The 21,674-nt window shown below is 42.5% G+C and overlaps 1 protein-coding gene across 2 annotated transcripts in view; it reads left to right on the top strand.

The window, feature by feature from the left end:
• Positions 1-517: 517 nt before the first annotated feature.
• The window catches only part of YJEFN3 (YjeF N-terminal domain containing 3), a 268,133-nt gene continuing 246,976 nt past the window's right edge, over positions 518-21,674 (top strand). Inside the window, exons 1-2 of one of the 2 annotated variants that reach the window (XM_073592292.1) lie at positions 518-655; positions 1,358-1,483. In XM_073592292.1, coding sequence (XP_073448393.1) covers positions 1,428-1,483 — 56 coding nt within the window. In that variant the 5' untranslated portion in view covers positions 518-655; positions 1,358-1,427. Of the gene's footprint in view, positions 656-1,161; positions 1,484-21,674 lie in introns of those variants that run through there. The other variant, XM_073592283.1, reaches the window with a different exon arrangement.

Raw genomic sequence — 21,674 nt, 5'->3', positions numbered from 1 at the left:
TTTACAGCTTTTTACTCCCTGATCACCAGTCTAGTGTCTTCACAGTGTATACACACAAAGTTAACACACATGTCCCCAAAACACATGTCCCCACATAGTAAAAACACCTGTCCCCCACATATGTTACAGTAAAATCACATGTCCCAATGATTATCTGCACACATATGTCCGTGATCACCTCTGTACATCTGTACATGATCATTTGCGTACATCTGTCCGTGATCACACGAACCAATTATTATATACTTAACAGGATTTTTTTTACCACATACATGTAGCAGAATACATTTTGGCTAAAATTTATGACAAAATTCGATTTTATTGGATTTCTTTTAAAATAGAAAGAAGAAAATATTGTTTTTTTTTCCAAATTTCCGCTCTTTTTTCGCTTATATCGCAAAAAATAAAAAACTGAGTTGTGAATAAATACCACCAAAAGAAAGCTCTATTTGTGTGAACAAAATGATAAAAAATTCATTTGGGTACAGCACTGCATGACCGCGCAATTGTCATTGAAAGTGGGAGAGCGCTGAAAGCTGAAAATTGGTCTGGGAAGGAAGGGGGTGAAAGTGCCCAGTACTGATGTGGTTAAGAAACGATTTGCCGGGAGGAGACGCAAGGGGAAACTGCTGAAGCTGCCGGCGACCTGGATGGGGTAAGTGCAGAGCTGGTTGGCAAACAGGCGAGAGACGGGGGGTTTGTCCGCAGATCGACGAGGGGGGGGGGTTTGATCAATCAACCGACCGAAGGGGGGGTTGAGTGGTTTGTTTGCTGCCCCCCCAAATAATGAAGCATCAGTCTGCAAGTGTACCACTTGCCAGTAAAAATGTGCAGTACGTTAACAGAATTACAGTTCAACACTGCCACAAATGTGGAAAGCTATCCTTGCTATCTGGGATAAATTTAGAAAGCAGGAAACTGATTACCCCTTCCATCTATGTATAATTGACAAAGAAAGCAAACATTCTTCAAGCTGTATGTAGTCTTCAGCAGGATTCCCATTTACATTATCTGAAGTCTGCATGTCCACTACATTTATGAATATTAAAGAGAACCCAGTATGTTGCCATTACTCTGTATAGTGCCAAACAATGTACTCCAGCTCCAAAAGTTAATGATCCATCTGTCAGCTTTTGTGGCATTCGTTATTCCATTTTGTCTATGACCGGTTGTAGCATATCACATATTCGTATTAAACTGCTAAAGGCTTACTGCAGAAGGCATAGAAGAGTCGTAGATTTTTTTCTGAAGGGTTAAAAAATGATGAAGACTGGGTACCTGCAAAGACGATCCAATCCAATGGAATTCATACACTGCCGCTAGCTGCTGACTGGCTGGTTTGTCTCCCCACTCACAGGCACACAGAGACACTCAGCTGTGTACAGCTAGAGCCAGAGAGACACCGAGGGTAGCCACAAAGCAGGAAAATGAGCAACTCAGGGTTTGAAACCAAGGATGGACAAGAACCTTTACGATATATCAGGTAAGGCAATTGTCAGTTGCCATCTTAATATTTTATTATGCTGAAAGCTAGGAAAGGTTGGCTGCTGCTGGAAGCTAAGAAATAGGGTGTGGGTATGGAATACATTCTAGAACAGTATTGTTGACTTTTCATTATGTAATATATTTACCAATCAACGTACAATTCTTTTGCATCTGATACACACATAGATCTCATAGCTTTTATTCTGGCCAATAGGTTTCCTCTGCATTGTATAGAATAATGTTTTGCTACTGTTTAATACCAAAACCATTAAATATCATCGTCATGCTGAGCTGCGGTGGTGAAGGAACAATACCACAATTACTATACAAGTGTCATGGAAATAAATAATTGTGCCGTGCACTCGAGGAGCTCATACTGAGATGACCTGGGAAATGATTGCAGAGCTTTTGTGTCAACTCAGCTGTGACTCTTTCGGGCTTTAGCATAATGATCAACTTTTCTTTAGCTGAAATGAATCCATTTTACGCCTACCACTTGTCAGCTCTACAAACACACAGAATAAGAGATAACGTTAACCAACTTGTGCCAGGTACGCTTGTGGGGGAATGTGGGAATCTTGTAGATGAAGTTCTTAAAATATATAAGAAACTAAATGAAGATACATCCCATGAGGATCTGTTGATAACTCAAAAATATTTTCTTGGAAGGACTTATCCTTTTCTACTCGAAAGGAAGTTATTTGCAAAGTATCTTATATGGTTGGTTTTGATGTGCTGAGATGATAATTGGACAACAAAACATAGCATAAACCCTAATTGGCACCAATGAATGAAAGAAAAACCTAGTTAATTTTACAAGGTAGCCTCCCAGATTTTCTGTCACCTGTCACAACCGAGGCTCCCATCTAGAAGAAGAGAATGCCATTGATAGAAATCTGGGAGAGGTGCTAGTTTTGATGAAATGTGCCTGTTGTGCGTAATGCTGTAGGGATCTGCTTCGCCACAAGACTAGAATCTCTTCTGGCTGTGACAGGTTAAAGCTATTCTGACGGGTTTCCAATAATTGGGATTGGAAATTTATGTCAGCTCCTTGGTGAAAAGATCTTTTGTAGGACTTCTGGTGAATGATCACTTTTCAGAATGTAATTTGTAGGATAATGTCATTATAAGAGCTTTTTTTACCCTTCTGTTTTAAACATGGTTTCTATCAGCTATAAGTTAAAGTAAACATACAAATGGCTCAAAAAGTATGATGAAAGCAGATCTCCAGGCAAACAGCTAAAAACAGCTGGGATACAGTTGTGTGAAAAAGTATTTTTCCAGATTTTTTTATTTTTTTGCATATTTCTCACACTTAAATGATTCAGATCATCAAACTAATTTTAATATCACACAAAGCTAACCCAAGTAAATCCAAGATGCAGTTTATAAATTATTATTTCATTTAATAAGGGAAAAAAAGCTGTTCAAACCTGTCTGGCCCTATGTGAAAAAGTAATTGCCCCTCCCATGCTGAATTATGAATGAACTGTGATTAACCACAATGTTTTGGAAAGCTGAGTTAAATTTCGCTTGCCACACCCTGGTCTGATTACTGCTAGATCTGTTGAATCAAGAAATCACATAAATAGAAGCTGTCTGACAAAGTGAATCACGCTAACAGATCACAAAAAGCCACACATCATGCCACAATCTAAAAAAAATCAAGAACAGATTACAAACAAAGTAATGTACATGTATCGGTCTAGGAAGGGTTTCAAAGCCATTTCTAAGGCTTTGGAACTCCAGTAAACAACAGGGAGAGCCATTATCCACAAAGGTAGACTTGGAACAGTGGTGAACCTTCCCAGGAGTGGCCTACAAAAATTTCAAGAGCATGATAACAACTCATCCAGGAGGTCTTAAAAGAACCCAGAACAATATCTAAAGAATTGCAGGCCTCACTTGCCTCAGGTAAGATCAGTGTTCATGATTCAACAATAAGAAAGAGACTGGGCAAAAATGGCATCCATGGGAGTGTTCCAAGGCCAAAGCCACTGCTGACCAGAAAGAAGATAAAGGCTCATCTCACATTTACCAAAAACCATCTTAATTATCCCCAAGACTTTTAGGCAAATATTCTGTGGACTGATGAGACAAAAATTTTACTTTTTGGAACGTGTGCGTCCCGTTACATCTGGCATGAAACGAATACAGCATTTCATAACAAGAACATCATACCAACAGTCAGACATGGTGGTGGTAGCGTGATGGACTGGGGCTGCTTTGCAGCTTCAGGACCTGGATGACTTACCATAATGGATGCAACCATGAATTCTGAGCTCTACCAGAAAATCCTCAAGGAGAATGTCCGACCATCAGTTTGTGACCTCAAGCTCAAGTACACTTGGGTTATGCAGCAGGACAATGATATGAAACACAACAGCAAGTCCACTTCCAAATGGTTCAAACAAAGCTAAATTTAGGTTTTGGAGTGGCCTAGTCAAAACCCGGACTTAAATCCAATTGAGATGCTGTATCATGACCTTACACAGACCGTTCATGCTGGAAAACCCTCCAATGTGGCTGAAAACAATTCTGCAAAGAAGAGTGGGCCAAAATTGCTCCACAGCAATGTGAAAGACTCATTGCCAGTTATCGCAAACGCTTGATTGCAGTTGTTGCTGCCAAGGGTGGCACAACCAGTTATTAGGTTTAGGGGGCAATTACTTTTTCACATAAAACCAGGCAGGTTTGGACAGCTTCTTTGCCTTAATAAATGACACCATCATTTAAAAACTGCATTTTTGTATTTACCCAAGTTATCTTTGTGTAATATAACATTTGTTTGATGATCTGAGTCATTTAAGTGTGACAAATATGCAAAAAAATTAAAAAATCAGAAATACTTTTTCACACAACTGTACATATTTAGCAGTAATCTCTTATATACATACATTGTACTATATTTCCGATCAATAATCTTGTCTGGCTAGTCCCAAGATTTACACAACCCTGCCAGATAAGGTAGTCAGGTTGGTGACCTCACATTTCTTTACTTCAGCTAAGTAGTACAGCTTGATCATCTTTCTACACCAGCATGTCATTTGCCAATATGGGAGAAGCACATATTGATAAAGTTATCTCTCTTGTGTCTGCTTCCCTCAGCATGTGCCCATGCAGCAGAGTCTGATTAGCTCATAGGATTACCACCTTCCTTTTCCAATCTTGGCGTTGCTGTTCAAAAAGTTAGGCTACATTTACACTTGCAATTAGGGCCAGTATGAATTGTAGCAGCAGGAATCGGAGATCCCTGCTGCAGCTTTCAGGACTAGGTGCTGCCATCAGCACCGTTCACTATACTGATGGGTCGCCAGAGGCTGCGTGTATTTGCGGCTGTCCGCACATCCAGCAATCACCGCAGGTAATCACCGGTTGAGCAGAGAGCCACGAATAGCTGTGGCTGCCGCCGACCCATCATTATGGTGAACAGGGTCAGCAGCCACACCTAACCGCTAAGGCCGAGTTAACATATGTGCGGCCGTGGTTTACAGCATGGGATCCGGTTAGGGTTGCCACCTCATCCCTTTAAAACCGAACACATATTAATTACACAGGTTCTGGGGCTAATTTAATGCAGATAAGGCACTGAATGAGTTTAATTACCACCTTAATCAGTCACAGAACCTGTGTAATTAATATGTGTTCGGTTTTAAAAGGATGAGGCGGCAACCCTAGGTCCGGTGCTTCCCTGTTCAACGGTTCAGGTGTGATTCAGGTCTGAGTTTTTGCTTGTATTCACACCTGGACCAAACCCAAAGACGCGCAAGACCCTTCTGCAATCTGGACCGTGGCTGCCCTGGACCTGTGTGAACCAGCTCCATTGAGAGCCACTCGCACTCGTCTGCCATGCGAATTGGATGTGGGAAACTCGCATCCAATTCGCATATATGTGAACCCAGCCTTAGAGTCGCAGCAGGAATCAGAAGATTTCTGCTGCTACAATTCGCACCAGCCCCAATCATTCCTCATAAATGTGCAGTGTCTTCTAACCCCAGCATCATCAGCAAAAAACAATGTTGAATCAGGCAAAATTTTCCAGTCCATCTATTTGATGGAACACTATTTAGGGGTAACTATTTTGTGATTATTTTTACTTATTGGTTGTCACAGGAATTGTTTCCATCATGTAACAGTATTACACAATGTTTGGTGATTACCTGTAATGCTCATGTAATACAATGTCATGGATGTTATTCCTTTGTCATATAGCTGGACCCTGAAAATCTGTTAGTTCATACTTAATTCTGTTTTAAATTCAAAGAAGTAGAACCAAACAGCAAATTATTCATTGTATATTGCTTAATGGAATAGGACACCCTACTACCATACATACACAGCAGACAACCAAATTCGCCTCTGGCTTCTCATTACAGTTACTCTTGCTTGCTCTAAATAAATATGCACAAATGTTATGTTAAAGGAAAACATTTGCATTCAACTGCAGTTCATGTTAAACAGTTTATGATTGCAATCATTGTTAGTTATGAATACAGTGAACCCCCTTTACCCATGTGCATTAAACATTAAAAAAAGACAAATCATATAAAAGTACTTAGGTGTGTTGTTTAAAAACTTAAATGTAGAGAATGGCTAGCACACTGTGAAGTCTAAAAAAGGCCAACTCGTCTACTTATAGATTCATGTCATACAGGCAAACATAATCACTTGACACTTCAGGGGCACACAGGTCCGCTTTATCAAGGTGACATCAAAGTGCATATATGGAACCTTTACAAAGGGGACTGCATTTCTCTGAAACATGACAATGGTTCTTTTTGCTTGCATGACAAACATCTCCAAGTTAAAGAGATGGCTTTATTGGACTTTATGGTGTACTGGCTATTGGCCTAATTTCGTTTTTACTTCATCACCATGGCCCATGCTCCAGAATACATCTTGGTTTATAGGTTAAAGTGATTCTAAAGGCTAACTATTTCTAATGCATTCCCTGCAATAAGGTGAAAAAACACCCCACTATTTCCCCCCTCCAAACTCTTATCTCTTATCAATCCAATGCTGTCCTGGCTGCAGCTCCTCTCTTTTCACAGGCTACACTGGGAGCAGTGGGAGCCATTGCCTTCTGCTGTTGCCAGTTAAATCCTGGGAGGAGGGAGCAGGGGCGTGGCTGAGACACACTGTGTGTGTCCATGAACGCACACACCCTGGCCCAGGAGCACGCCTGCACAGGTCACCCATATTACATTGCTATGGGGGCACTTGTAAGAAGAAGGGGACAGCGCGGGTGGGGGACCGGCTCTGTGCAATATTGTTGCACAAAACAGGTAAGTATAAATTCTTTATAATTTAAATTAAATCAAATTGCCTTTAGAACCACTTTAAGGCCCCTTTCGCACGAGCGCCTCAGTCTTGCGGATTCTGTTTGCTCAGCGATGGATCGCTTCGCTGATCCCTGCTGAGCAGGCGGATGACAGGTCCTGTCCACTCCACTGTGCAGAGCAGACATGGACACAATCCCTCTCTCCTCTTTGGCAAAATCGGGTGGAATCCATTTTCATCCGATCATCCGCCAGACGGATGGAAAATAGGACCACCTTTTGTCTGGATTTTGCGGGCAGGATTGGTTCGGATGACGGCAGGTGTCAGCGGACATAGACCTAAGCAATGTATTTTCCAATTAAGCCAGTACAAATAATTTATTTTGGGTTGGTGATCACAGGAGGAGGTACTGCCCCATTCAAATCTTAACAGTAATAGCTGACAGGCATTATACAGTATATCTACAAAGGTAGTCAGTGCTGAATGAATGCGAAACTGTGATATGTGTTGTTTTCATCTGTTAAAGAGCTCTAAATGATAAGAATTATTTGTGCTGACTACATGTTATTATTTCCAATGTTTTATTTAGGTGAGTTCCTATCATTTTCTCAGTCATCTTGTTCAATGCATAGAGTACTTATTCATTACATCCATTGCATGGTGCTACAATAGCGCATATTCTTTAGGACAATACCTACCTTTCACCAAGGCCACCAATCACTTCTGTACTCTGACACTCTATGTGTGGTGCACTTTCTTTAGCCTACAGGAAACTGTTATTACCATAAATGGACAGTTGGTTGTTTGTCTCCAAAGTGAAAACTTTTCAGTTATCTGCCTAAATGTAACCCTTTACTTGAACCTAAGCCCTAAAAAACAGACAGTTCTAATCCTCCCCCATTCTGTATAAATTGCAATAAATATTGTGGACATTGAAAAGTTAAATAAGCTGCATATTGATATCTGTACTACAAGGTGCACTATATTACCAAAGGTATTGGGACGCCTGCCTTTACACGCACATGAACTTTAATGGCATCCCAGTCTTAGTAGGGTTCAATATTGAGTTGGCCCCCCCTTTGCAGCTATAACAGCTTCGACTCTTTTGGGTAGGCTGTCCACAAGGTTTAGGAGCGTGTCTATGGGAATGTTTCATCATTCTTCCAGAAGTGCATTTGCGAGGTCAGGCATTGTTGTTGGTCGAGAAGGCCTGGCTGGCAGTCTCCACTCTAATTCATCCTAAAGGTGTTCTATTGGGTTGAGGTCAGGACTCTGTGCAGGCCAGTCAAGTTCCTCCAACCCAAGCTCATCCATGTCTTTATGGACCTTGCTTTGTGTACTGGTGTGCAGTCTTGGAACAGGAAGGGGCCATCTCTAAACTGTTCCCACAAAGTTGGGAGCATGAAATTGTCCAGAATGTCTTGGTATGCTGACACCTTAAGAGTTCCCTTCACTGGATCTAATGGGCCAAGCCCAACCCCTGAAAAACAACCCCACACTATAATCCCGCCTCCACCAAATGATTGGGACCAGTGCACAAAGCAAGGTCCATAAAGACATGGATGAGCACGTTTGGGGTGGAGGAACTTGACTGTCTTGACCTCAACCCGATAGAACACCTTTGGGATGAATTAGAGCGGAGACTGCGCTATAAACAAAGAAGACCGATAATTTTGAAAAAAAAAAGTATAATTTTCTTTTTGCTGTAAAACATATCCAATAATAAATGTATAAAAATCGAATTTCTTGATAAATATAGTCCAATATGTATTCTACTACATGTTAGTGGTAAAATAAAATCCCAATAAGTGTATATTGATTGGGTTGCGCAAAAGTTATAGTGTCTACAAACTATAGGATATATATATACTGGAATTTTTATTTATTTTAAGTGATTGTAAAGTCTCATTTTTTTAATTTTTTTAAAATAACAAACATGTTATACTTACCTGCTCTGTGCATTGATTTTGCACAGAGCAGCCGGATCCTCCTCTTCTTGGGTCCCTCTTCGGCTCTCCTAGCCCCTCCCTGTCACAGCTCCCTGTGTCGATTCAGACACAGACATCCGCAACTTCTCTCCTGATTGGCTGACTGATTTTTATTGACACCAGCAGGAGCCAATCACGCCGTGCTGCTGTTTCAGCCAATAAGGAGGGGAGTCCGGGGCAGTTGAGAAACACCTGCAACATCGCTGGATAAAGATGAGCTCAGGTAAGTGTTAGGGAGGCTGAGAGGGGCTGCTGCACACAGAAGTTTTTTTTATCTCAATGAATAAAAAAAAAAACATCTGCCTTTACAATCACTTTAATTACATTTTTACTAGTAATGGCGTTGAACAGCGACTTATAGCTGGACTGCGATATGGTGCCCTAGAGGTAGGCCCCCTATAGTCCTGTTGCCAGGGGTAACAGCAGACCTAAACACATGGTCAGACTCGTTGCAGACTGCTAGACACTGTACCCTCCTCTCTGGGCTGACCACTTTACACACACAGGCATAAGATGAAACCACTGGTTTCTTGTGCTTTCTGCCATCCCCTGCAGGCTGAACAAAATTTCCTCCACGATTGCCAAGGGCGACGACAGATACTTTTGCACAAACATCTTCACTCAAAATCTGAGCCACATCTCGGCTGTAGCTCTCCCTTTCTGCCAACAGACTTTCACTGGTTGCTGTGGGAGACCACATTCTCCCTGCAAAACGTTTCCAGCGCTCTCTAGATTGGATTGTTTCTAGGTACCTGTGGTAGTCCCACTTGGTTATGACCCATCAAGCAGTACACCCCTTGGTACTCCTCTGTCAGAAAAGGCTGCACCAATTCAGCCCAGCGACCTCTGGGCCACCCTCTTTAGGAAGCATTCATCGCAAACGCATCCAAAAAAGTCCTTAACATGTTCAGAAAGCAACATATGCCATATGAAGTCAGCAGCACAGATTTCTCCCTCGCTGCCACGGGCAACCACTCCCATCAGCTCACTCCTTGCACTGAGTGATTGTTTGCTTTTCTTTTTCCCTTGCTCCTGTGCGGCTACAGGCATCTTGCACCAATCTGGGGCTTGTTCTGTTGGTAACAACTACTCCAGCCACAGAATTCTGTCTCTCATCTCAGCAAATCTTGCTTCCTTTTTGCGCTTTGACCGCCCCATCTCTACAGTCAGGCATGCAACACTTTTTAACACAGTTCCTTTTAACTCAGGAAAATTTGGCATAATGTCTCTTTAGGACTTTGCAAGACAAGGCACTTTCACATGCAGATTTCACTGCGTTCAGATTAGCTGCTGCACACTGTTTATTGCTACTCACTGTTTCTGGTCGGCAAGGATCTGGAACTCTGCCATTTATGCCTGCATCCTCCACCATATGTAAGATTGGGGTGATTACACTCAAGTGGTAGGTGCATTTACAATGAGTTGCGCCAGTCCAAAACTGTATTTTAAGGGCACAGCATCACTTCGAAAATTTAACACTTAGCCTCCTGGCTTTCTCGTGGCAGCTTTACTGCTCCAAGCACCTTTGCAGGGTCTTCTTGTCCATCAAACACCTTTGGTCTTCCTGACCATCAAACACATCCCAGTGTTATGCACAAACATTGAACTTTGGCTCTGTGGCTTTCCTTGCAGCTCCCTAGCTGCGCTTGTCTCTCCTGGACTTCCACTCAGGCTTGGGCCTTCCTCAGTCCCAACCTGACCTTGATGCATGGCAGCATCCCACATGGCTCCCCTCAGACACACTGACCTACCTCAGGAGGGTGGGGCCCTGAGCTCTAACTCTGGCTCCATTATGAAACCAGCACACACCTGAGCAAACAATGTGCTTGCTTCTCCCAAAATCTGGCACCCTTTTACAGAGTAGCACAGGGTCCCCCTTCTCCAGTATACAGTGTCTCACAAAAGTAAATATTTTATTATATCTTTTCATGTGAAAACACTGAAGAAATTACACTTTGCTACAATGTAAAGTAGTGAGTGTACAGCTTGTATAACAGTGTGAATTTGCTGTACCCTCAAAATAACTCACACACAGTCATTAATGTCTAAACTGCTGGCAACAAAAGTGAGTACACCCCTAATTGAAAATGTCCAAATTGGGCCCAAAGTGTCAATATTTTGTGTGGCCACCTTTATTTTCAAGCACTGCCTTAACCCTCTTGGGCATGGAGTTCACCAAAGCTTCACAGGTTGCCACTGGAGTCCTCTTCCACTCCTCCATGACGACATCACGGAGCTGGTGGATGTTAGAGACCTTGCGCTCCTGCACTTTCCGTTTGAGGATGCCCCACAGATGCTCAATAGGGTTTAGGTCTGGAGACATGCTTGGCCAGTCCATCACCTTTACCCTCAGCTTCTTTAGCAAGGCAGTGGTTGTATTGGAGATGTGTTTGAGGCCGTTATCATGTTGGAATACTGCCCTGCGGCCCAGTCTCCAAAGAGAGGGGATCATGCTCTGCTTCAGTATGTCATAGTACATGTTGGCATTCATGGTTCCCTCAATGAACTGTAGCTCCCCAGTGCCGGCAGCACTCATGCAGCCCCAGGCCATGACACTCCCACCACCATGCATGACTGTAGGCAAGACACACTGTCTTTATACTCCTCACCTGGTTGCCACCACACATGCTTGACACCATCTGAACCAAATACGTTTATCTTTGTCTCATCAGACCACAGGACATGGTTCCAGTAATCCATGTCCTTAGTCTGCTTGTCTTCAGCAAACTGTTTGCAGGCTTTCTTGTGCATCATCTTTAGAAGAGGCTTCCTTCTGGGATGACAGCCATGCAGACCAATTTGATGCATTGTGCGGCATATGGTCTGAGCACTTACAGGCGGACCCCCCCCCCCCACCCCTTCAACCTCTGCAGCAATGCTGGCAGCACTTGTACGTCTATTTCCCAGAGACAACCTCTGGATATGACACTGAGCATGTGCACTCAACTTCTTTGGTTGACCATTGTGAGGCCTGTTCTGAGTGGAACATGTCCTGTTAAACCGCTGTATGGTCTTGGCCACTGTGCTGCAGCTCAGTTTCAGGGTCTTGACAATCTTCTTATAGCCTAGGCCTTCTTTATGTAGAGCAACAATTATTTTTTTCAGATCCTCAGAGAGTTCTTTTCCATGAGGTGCCATGAACTTCCAGTGACCAGTATGAGAGAATGAGAGCAATAACACCAAATTTAACACACCTGCTCCCCATTCACACCTGAGACCTTGTAACACTAATGAGTCACATGCCACTGGGGAAGGAAAATGGCTAATTGGGCCCAATTTGGACATTTTCACTTAGGGGTGTAATCACTTCTGTTGGCAGCGGTTTAGACATTAATGGCTGTGTGTTGAGTTATTTTGAGGGGACAGCAAATTTATAACAGTTATACAAGCTGTACACTCACTACTTTACATTGTAGCAAAGTGTAATGTCTTCAGTGTTGTCACATGAAAAGATATAATAAAATATTTACAATAATGTAAAGGGGTGTACTCACTTTTGTGAGATACTGTATATCTGTAGTGTTTTCTTATCTCTCTCCAAAGCACAAAGTCCTGTGTGTTTTTGCTGTTTCGTTACTCTGTTATCAGCATGATAATATCTGACAAGTTCTCCGAGAGGGGAGATAAATGCAGCCTGTCGTTTGTGTCATGGGAGGTTGCTATAAATAGATTAGCAGAGAGCTTGACTTGTCACAAGACAACTCTGAAAGCATTTTCGTTCTTCTACCAATGTGGAGGGGGGGGTGTACATTTCCTCCAATCAGCTGTCTCCCAGTGTAATCCAAGCCTTTTCTCACAGTGCAGAATGAGGAAGTGAAAATTCTAACACGATGTAAGAATTCAAAATAATATAACAAGATGAAGACAGCAGATATACAAGTAAAACTTATGTAGGGAGATTTGTTTCATCCATGTGTATCATCTGTGGCGGTTCACTTCACTGGGTATATGTAAGGGTTTACATCCACTTTAAGGTAGAATATATTTGCAAAACTAGCTTCTGGCATCTAGTTTGCACAATTCATTATTTAAAAAGGCAAAAGGAGTTGTGTGCATTACCACCCCCCCATAAAATCTTGTCCCCATTCTATGTCACTTTTATTTATATGGAGATCTCTCCATAGATACTTCTGTGTGTGAGCCTTAATCTGCAATTACTGTCAGCCCTAGTCCTTCAGCTGGTCCAGAGAAAAATCTTTTAATTCTAAAAAATCTATAAAAAGCTTGAATATAAAGTGAAAGTTAATCTAATTTGTAGCATATATATCTGAACAAATATTCCAAGCATGCAAGGCTATATAAAGTATCCACAAATGTGTACAGTACAGTAACAAATAGCAACTAACCTTACATTGGTCTAACTGACAGAAATTGCTGCAGGTTTATTTTGTTTGGCTGCTTTGTGTTTACTGCTTATATCTGCTTTTCTAACCATGTTGTTAAATACGTACCCATGAGGAAAGAGAAAAAAAAACAAGAATTCCCATTTCCTATGGCCCTTGTGCTCTCTAAACCAGGTTGTCATCTTCAATAACTTAATTTAGCAATCAAGTTGGCCTATGGGTGATCATAGACAATCTTTCAGCCGTCAAATGGCAGACAGGTTTATTAAGACTGATGTTCAGTAATGAAGTATTCATCCCTCTTTAACATTGATCAGTGTTGCTCTGCTGGCATATTGCTACTCTTTTTAGTATACCCCTTTGCCCCATGCTCACTAAGGACTTGCATGGCACCTGCAAGCTATTCATAGGTGCTCCCAAGTTGTTTCTAGTGGTACATTATATTACAATGTTATAAGCCATGGACAGTAGGTTTTGGTGATGGTGCTTTCCGTGCTGAAAATAAATCCTATGTCCCTCACACTCCATCACTTATAACAGATTTCAGTTTTTTTCTTAAATCAGGAAAAAGTTTATTGAAAACAACATAATGTCATCCAGAGCATGCATTTACATTGGAAACATGACTAGAGACAGCTTGTATACATCTCAGTGAGCAAAAACAGTACAAAGATGTCAGGGTATGCCATAAAATCAATCGGGCATATCCATAACAATACAGTGTTGTACCACACCAATTAATTCCAACTCAACAAATCTCTTAGAAATTCAAATCCAGAAAGTTAGACGACTAAAGGAGTTTGCCCATTACAAGATCAATTGGGGATAAGCCCGGCGTGGCTAGACAGTTGTCCCATACTTTATTAAACTTTGAGGCACACCCTCGACATTGAAAGATAAGCTTTTCTAAATGTGTGACCCATGAGGTCAATCCACTCCTGATGACTTGGAGAAGGCTCCAACTTCTAGTGCTGCAATATAGGATTTCTGGCTTGGAATAATGCCCAGCCTGTGGTTTCCTTAGTTAATTGTTAATTGGGGACTATTAGGTATGCCTAGTAAGCATATTTTGTGGTCTAAGGGTAGGTCTACTTGGAAGACCATATTTACAACCAGAAGAGTGGTCCAATACCTAAAGTTTTAGACAGCGCTAGAGCATATATAAGGCTACCCCGGTCCCAAATAAGAGAATCTAGCAGTCCGTAAAATAATATATAGAGTAATTGTGAAAGCTTCTGGGGCACATTTAGGGAGACAGGTGCCAGTCCCAGGTGGGGCCCTGCACAGCCACTTTTTTTTTAATCAGATAATTTTTATTGAAAATAAAGATAACATTTTCATTTTACCACAAACATATCACAAAACTGAGAGGACACAAATGTATCCATTCTATCCACATATCCCTAAACGGGGTGTGGTTTACAGTATTTATACATTAACCGTTGGGTAAAACAAAACAATACAGTCAACCACTGCAGAACAAGATACCACCACATAAATTATATCACTTCAGTTTAAGTTGTACATGGAGCCCTATAGCACTATTCCCACCGGCCACACACACAGCCCGCCAGGCTAATCAATTCTACGGTTAGGCAGATGATAGGGTCCTGCCACTGTGAATTTTATTTTGAACCAGACATAAGGGGGCTAAGCCAGGAACTTCTAGCCAAGCATCCCAGATATTTTCAAACTTTCTTGGGCTACATTGATGTTTGTACATCAATTGTTCCCTTATAAGAGAGTAATTTATGGCCGTAACCCAATCCGTATGTGTAGGAGATGATACCGAGAGCCATTTTCTAGCTATACGTTTTCTAGCTATAAATAGAGCCCTAAGAATGGCTATATAGGTGTGGGGTGTATACAGTTCCTTATCTAACCAGCCGAGTAGGCAGAGTTTAGGGTCTACTTCAAGCTTAAGGTTCCAAATTTTTTTAATAGAACTTATCACTGTGGACTAATGTCTTTGCAATTTTGGACATTTCCAGAGCATGTGTATACATGTGTACCATTGTCCACCAAATAACGAGGACAAAGCGATCGGGCCCTTCTATTCCATTTGTGCAGTTTATCGGGGGTACGATAAGTGCGATGGATAATAAACAATTGAGTATGTTTTTGAGATGAGGAGAGTGACGGTCTAAGTACATTAGCTAGTATTGTGGCCCATTCCTCATCCGAAAGGTGCCCTGTATATTCCTCCCAGCCAGCTCTGCAGTTCAGTGACATAGCTTTAGACACTTGACATATGAGAGAGCCATATAGGGAGGATATTTGTTCCTTCCGGGACGTTGATGTAACTAGTTGTGAAAGTATTGTGGGCCTAGTTAGTTCCCAGGTAGATATTGTAGATTGTGCTGATATAGCGTGTCTAAGTTGCAAGGTTTGGAAAAATAAGGTATTTGGCAGATTGAATTCCATGCGCAGTAATTGAAAGTCTTGCAAGAGGCCTCCATGGTACAACTGTGGAATATACACAACACCACTCATAAGCTAGGTTAACGTACTCCTATAGGCCTATATCTCTGCTTAATGCAGACGTCACATTACTGGCACGAGTATTGGCCAATAGACTTTAAGGAGTGACTGGCCGCATAAATCTCATAAAAATGATCTGGGAACTGCAGCTGTTCCGATTTGGATACCACAGTACTGGTTCCAGCGCATGGACTCGCAATTCAGAGCTCTTATATGGAGAGGTGGAGTGGTGAGAATTAAACTGGCCACTCTACAGCTCCCTAAGGACCAAGGGGGCATGACGGTCCCACACCCTCTAATGTACTACCTGGCTGCACAGCTGCAACATTTCACAGTTTGGGATCTTGGGACGGTGTCATATCCCTCCAGGGGTCTCCTCCTGGGCCCTGAAACAGACTATACTGCCCTATCTAATATAGAGATGGGCTTCCCTAAAGTCCCCTCCACCTGTCCCATGGTTCGGTCACTGATGAAAATCTGGAAGAGGGCTAAGACCACATTGGGATTAACGGGCTACCTCCGTCAGACCCCTATATGGCGAAACTGTTTTTACACAGAGCTAAACAGGGTACCCAACCGGTCGATTTGGGAAAGAGTCGGGATTAGATTCCTCACCCAAATACTTGATGGACCTGTCTTAAAACCATTTACCCAACTACTGAGCAGATTCCCCACACTCAAAGGTCACCGCTTTCAATATATACAACTACAATTTATATCCACCTATTATCACACGCACTAGCCCCAGATTTGCTGCCATGTAGAGAGAGGTGGGAGCAAGATGTTGTCCCCATTGATGGTGCGCAGTGGAATCAAATCCTGGGAGTAGGCCCCTTTGGTATCAATATCAGTGGCACAGAGACTGTCCCACTTGTTCATACTGCACAGGGTATACCATACTCCTGTGCAGTTGCATAGATGGGGCAGGCGTGATTCCCCCATATGTCCAAAATGCCAGGCCCACCTGGGCGACCTCATACACATGCTCTGGCGTTTCCCCAAACTAGTGAGGTACTAGAGTTGCATTGTCACCAGGATAAATAGTGTTTTTTCCAGGTTCAACTTGAGCTGGAACCACTGGTGTGCCTACTAGGTAACAACCTGGAAGAAGATTTGTACCTCCCCTCGGTATACATTGCCCTCATGAGACTCCTATACTTAGCCAGGAAGCTGATTGCCGTTTGTACCCCAAGGGAGGCGCAGTGGATCCAAATGATCAATGCTCCCCTATACGGGGAAAAAACACATATCAACATAGAAAATCGCCAAAAAATTTTTCCAATATATGGCAGAGTTGGTTGAACTCCCCAGACATGGCACCTCCACAACTGGCCTTGGATAGGCTGCTGATGGGATAACTGTACATACAGCCTTGCTCTTGAAAGTTGTATACAGTATGATAAGATATGAGACATGCTGGGAGTGCTTTGCATGCCTGGTGGATCTGGACCCCTGGTGATATGTCAGTGGTTGGTTTACTTCTCTTATTTTTTATTTAATTTATCTTAAATTTGTTTCTTTGTTGTAGGAGCACTAGGCTGATACAATGCTGCTACTTTTTGGTTGTATGATAACAGTATTGGCTCTATAGTTAACGCCACTTTTATGTTGTTGTGAGAATTAAGACTCCTCTCTTTATATATTCATATATGTCATACATATGCAAAATGTACCATGTAATGCCTTGTGTTCTCATCAATAAAAACCTTTTTGTTGATTAAAAAAAAAAAAACTGGTGGAGAAACAGTGTAATTTACCTAGTTCTGGGTAGTTCCTATTGTTTCAGATACGTGACCAGTTAGTGTATCCCGCATATTGGAAGTGCTGCTTGGCTTTACTCCATATTCTGTCTATGAGTACCAAGATGGGGTAAGATGGTAGCACCCCTAACTCTCCCGCTTCTATGCATTCCACTAGGCCATCACCGGACAGTTGTGTGCATATAATATTCCTTATAGGATCAGAGGACTCGGGGCACAGCCAGCCCATTAAGTGCTGCAATTGAGCTGCTATTAAATAATAAAATGGATTTGGAACTGCCAGGCCACCCAAGTCCTTCATTTCCTGTAGAGTTTTCAGCTTGATACGTGGAACCTGTTTCCTCCATATCAATGTGTGGAAAATGGTATTGCATTTCTTAAAAACATGGATAGAGATCCAGATGGGTGCATTGTGAAGAGCATACAAGAGTTGTGGACTCCAAATCATTTTTATCAAGTTACAGGGACCTACTACCAAGAGAGGTAATTTAATCCAGCTAGCTGTTTTTTCCTGACATTTTTTAATCAATGGGTTTATATTGAGTTTGATATAAAGATCTAAGTTAGGGTGGATAACTATGCCCAGGTACCTAAAGATATCTACCACCTTAATCTGTTCTGCTATCAGGGGTAGGGACGCCACAAGAGGATCCAATGGTAGTAGTGTGGATTTGTCCCAGTTTATTTTGAACCCAGAGAAGGTCCCAAACCTATGTATTAATTTCATAAGGCTTGTCAGTGAGGCAGACGTGTCACCCAGGAAGAGAAGCGCATTGTCTGCATATCGTGCCAGTTTGTCTTCCAGATCACCCCGTTTAAACCCACATATAGCCGTGTTCTCTCTAATGGCTGCGGCCAGGGGCTCTATGGCGAGAGCAAATAGTAAAGGGGACAGGGGGCATCCCTGGCTTGTACCCCTGTGCAGATCAAAGGGAGGGGAAGTGTTATTAAAAAAGTGTTATTAAAGTGTTATTGATTCTGATACACGCTTTCTGTGCCTTATACAGTAGTTTGATCAATGAAATGAAGATCTCCCCCAGGTTGAATTTTTCTAACACCTGCCATAAGTAATGCCACTCAACACTATCGAATGCCTTAGCGGCGTTGAGTGAGAGAATAGCTCTCTGACCCTGGTTGTCTGTGGGGATCTGCATATTTAAATGTAGACGATTGTTTGCCGTAGATCTATTAGGTATGAATCCGGATTGGTCTGGGTGAATACGTTTAGTCACCGCCTTTGATAGTCTCATGGCGATGACTTTAGTGAACAATTTTAAATCCGTATTCAGAATGGGTCTATAGGATTCAGGTTGATCAGGATCCTTCTTTGGCTTCAAAAGGACCACTACCACCGCTTCCTACATAGAGCTCAGCAAAGAATCCAGGGAATGTGCATCAGTAATCGTACGGAGCAACTCTGGTAAGAGCACTCCTCAAAATTTTTTGTACGATTCAATTGGTAAGCCATCGTTTCCTGGGGCCTTAGAGTTGGGGAACATGGCCAGTGCAAGTTGTAACTCCCCAAGGGTAAGAGGTGCATTTGGTTGTTTTTTATCTTCCCCCTGAAGCTTCAGGAGTTGAATGCCATCCAGGAAGTTAGACAACTGAACTGCAGGTTAAGAAAACTTTGAGGAATAAATATCGTGAAAGAAGGCATGGAACCCCTTCAAAATTGGGGGAGTATCTGTAACCACTTGACTGAATCTGTGTATGACCTGTGAAGGTTGTTGGGACCTAGCTATCATGGACAGCATATGACCAGTTTTCTCACCCTCTTCAAAATATGTTCGAGAGGTGAAGAAATGCTTGTTATCCGCTTGCTGTTGATGTATAGTGCGGTAACGTTTTTTGCATCTGTCCACTGCCTCTCATGATCAGGTGTAGGATCGCGCAGGAATTTTTCTTCAGCCCTATCTACAGATGTACTGGCATCTTTGGCCCATTGTCTACTTTTGGTCTTAATTGTAGCAATCACTTTAATGCACATACTGTACCGCTAATGAAAGCCTTCAGGGTAACCCACACTACACCAGAAGTGGCTGAATGCCTATTATCTACTAGAAAGTTTCGGATTTAACCTGCATATGTTTAGTGTCAGTAAACAGATGAAGCCAAAATGGATTCAGCTTCCAATGGATAGGTAATCTAACCTTAGGGAAATTTAAACTGAGTTCCACTGGAGAGTGTTTAGACAGGCCCCTGGCCAGATATATTACCACATATGTTACCAAAGGGTCATAACAGTGGGTCATGATATTTCCCAGCGCAAAATCTATACGGGAGAGAGTAGAGTGGGTCAGTGAATGGCAGGAGAACTGGGCCTTGAGAGGAAACTTACATCTCCATTGATCTAGTAATCCAAGTTCTGCTATATATTTGGCTAAAGCGGTACGTGTTCTGGGGCCCTGCGGGCAGTATTTCTTATGTACTTCAATTGAGGTATCCAGTGCACTGTTAAAGTCACCCAAAACATACACTGGGAGCTGGGGATGCCTAGCCAGAAACCTAGACAAACATTGTAGTACTACCAAAGTAAAAAGTGGGGCCACATAAACACTAGTAATTACACAAGCATGAGATTCCCACATACCCATCAGAAAAATGAATCTGCCCTCAGAGTCTATTTGGGTGTCAAGGTTAGTGAATGAGGAAGTCCTGGAAAAAAATACATTAACCCCCCTAGAATATCGAGTATGCACAGAATGATTTGTTTAGGATATTTTGATTGTTGTAATAGATTGGTAGTGTCACCAGTGAGATGAGTCTCCTGTAAGCAAATAACAGTGGGAGCCTGGTGTGAGAGAAAAGTATATACTGCAGTCTCTTTTTAGGATCATGCAAGCCTCTCACATTCCAGGAGAGGACCGATTCTGTATGGTTACTCTTTAAAAACATATTTGAAGAAATCCAGGGCCAATGGGGGGGCAAGTCTGTAGCCGGGGGACACAGAAGTCCGGTCAAGTAGTGTACCACGGACTCCAGCGTGCAGGAGGCATTCCACGTAGTTGGCATTAGTCATCTTACTCTGGAGAACAGTATCTTGTGGTAGAATAGAACAGTAATGCAGAGGTAGTGCCCACCCAACCAGGGTTTGAAAACAACAAAAAGAAAAATAAACAACTTCTTCCAACCAAGAAAGCGGAAGTTCCCATTGGAAAGCCTTCCAAATGTGCCCCACAGAGCAATGTGAGGGGGGACAAGCGAGGGCTAGGACTCTTTGTTCTTAAAGGCAAGCACAAGGGTTGCTGGTAAGAAAAATAGTAAAACAGCAAATTCAAATGTGTTCCTCCTTTGGCTCCATTGTTAGCAAGGTGAGCAAACAGAAATGTAGGTAAGCAGGTTAAAGCACTTTTCTAGCTCGGGTCAGCACCACGAGCAGCCGCATGCAGGTGATCAAGCCAGTTGGTAGCCATAGCCGGGTTTTCAAAGAAGTGTACAGAATCATCTGCTACTACATGTAGTTTGGCTGGGTAAAGCATTGAATAAATCACTGATATTGCTCGCAGACGTTTTTTCACCTCCGTGAATCTTGCCCTCTGCTTTTGGACTGCAGCTGAAAAATCTGGAAATATGGATACTTTGGTGCCTTGTACTTCCATATTAGCTTTTTGTCTAGCCAGGCGAAGGATAATATCGCTGTCTTTATAATGTAAGAGCTTCAGCAAGAATGGTCTATCATTGACCCCTGGTGGCAGTGGCTGAGAAGGCACCCTGTGGGCTCTTTTCACAGAAAAAAAATGGGGTAAGGTTATTTTTGCCAAATGTGTCAGCTAGGAAAGTTTCAATGAAGTCAACAGGGTTCTTTCCTTCAGATCAGGCATGCCAACAATGCGGATATTACTACGGCACAGACTGTTTTCCATATCTTCCACTATAGCCGCTGTTTCTGTCGTTTTAGCTGTTGTCATTTGAACATCTTGCAAAAGTGGAGGCAGTTCATCCTCTATTGAGCTCACCCTACCCTCCAAAGCAGTAGCCCTTTCTCTGATTTTTTGCATGTTATGTCTAATATGCAGTATATCTTTCTTCATACTTTTAACTTCTGCTGACAATTCAGTGGGTGAGAAGCCATAGGTATGTACTGCAGTAAGGACGTCTTGCAGAGAGGTTTCTCTATGCTTGGAGTCAGAGGGGTCTGTTATTCCAAAGGGAGGGGGGAGGAGAGGGTACTCACTGTGATCCCATGAGCTGCTGGCACCATTTTTTCTGCTCCATGCTGCTCCATGCGCTGCGGTTTCATAGAGGGGCTGTTCTTTGCTGCTTTTGCTGTGTATGATGTGTGTGGCTGCTGCACAGATTCCTAGCCACCTGGATCGTGGGCATACTTTTCCAGCATG

Source organism: Aquarana catesbeiana, linkage group LG01, assembly GCF_042186555.1.
Source record: "Aquarana catesbeiana isolate 2022-GZ linkage group LG01, ASM4218655v1, whole genome shotgun sequence".
Classification (NCBI taxonomy): Eukaryota; Metazoa; Chordata; class Amphibia; order Anura; family Ranidae; genus Aquarana; species Aquarana catesbeiana.
The sequence above is the reverse complement of the archived record's forward strand: the minus strand, read 5'-3'. Positions and strand labels throughout refer to the sequence as shown.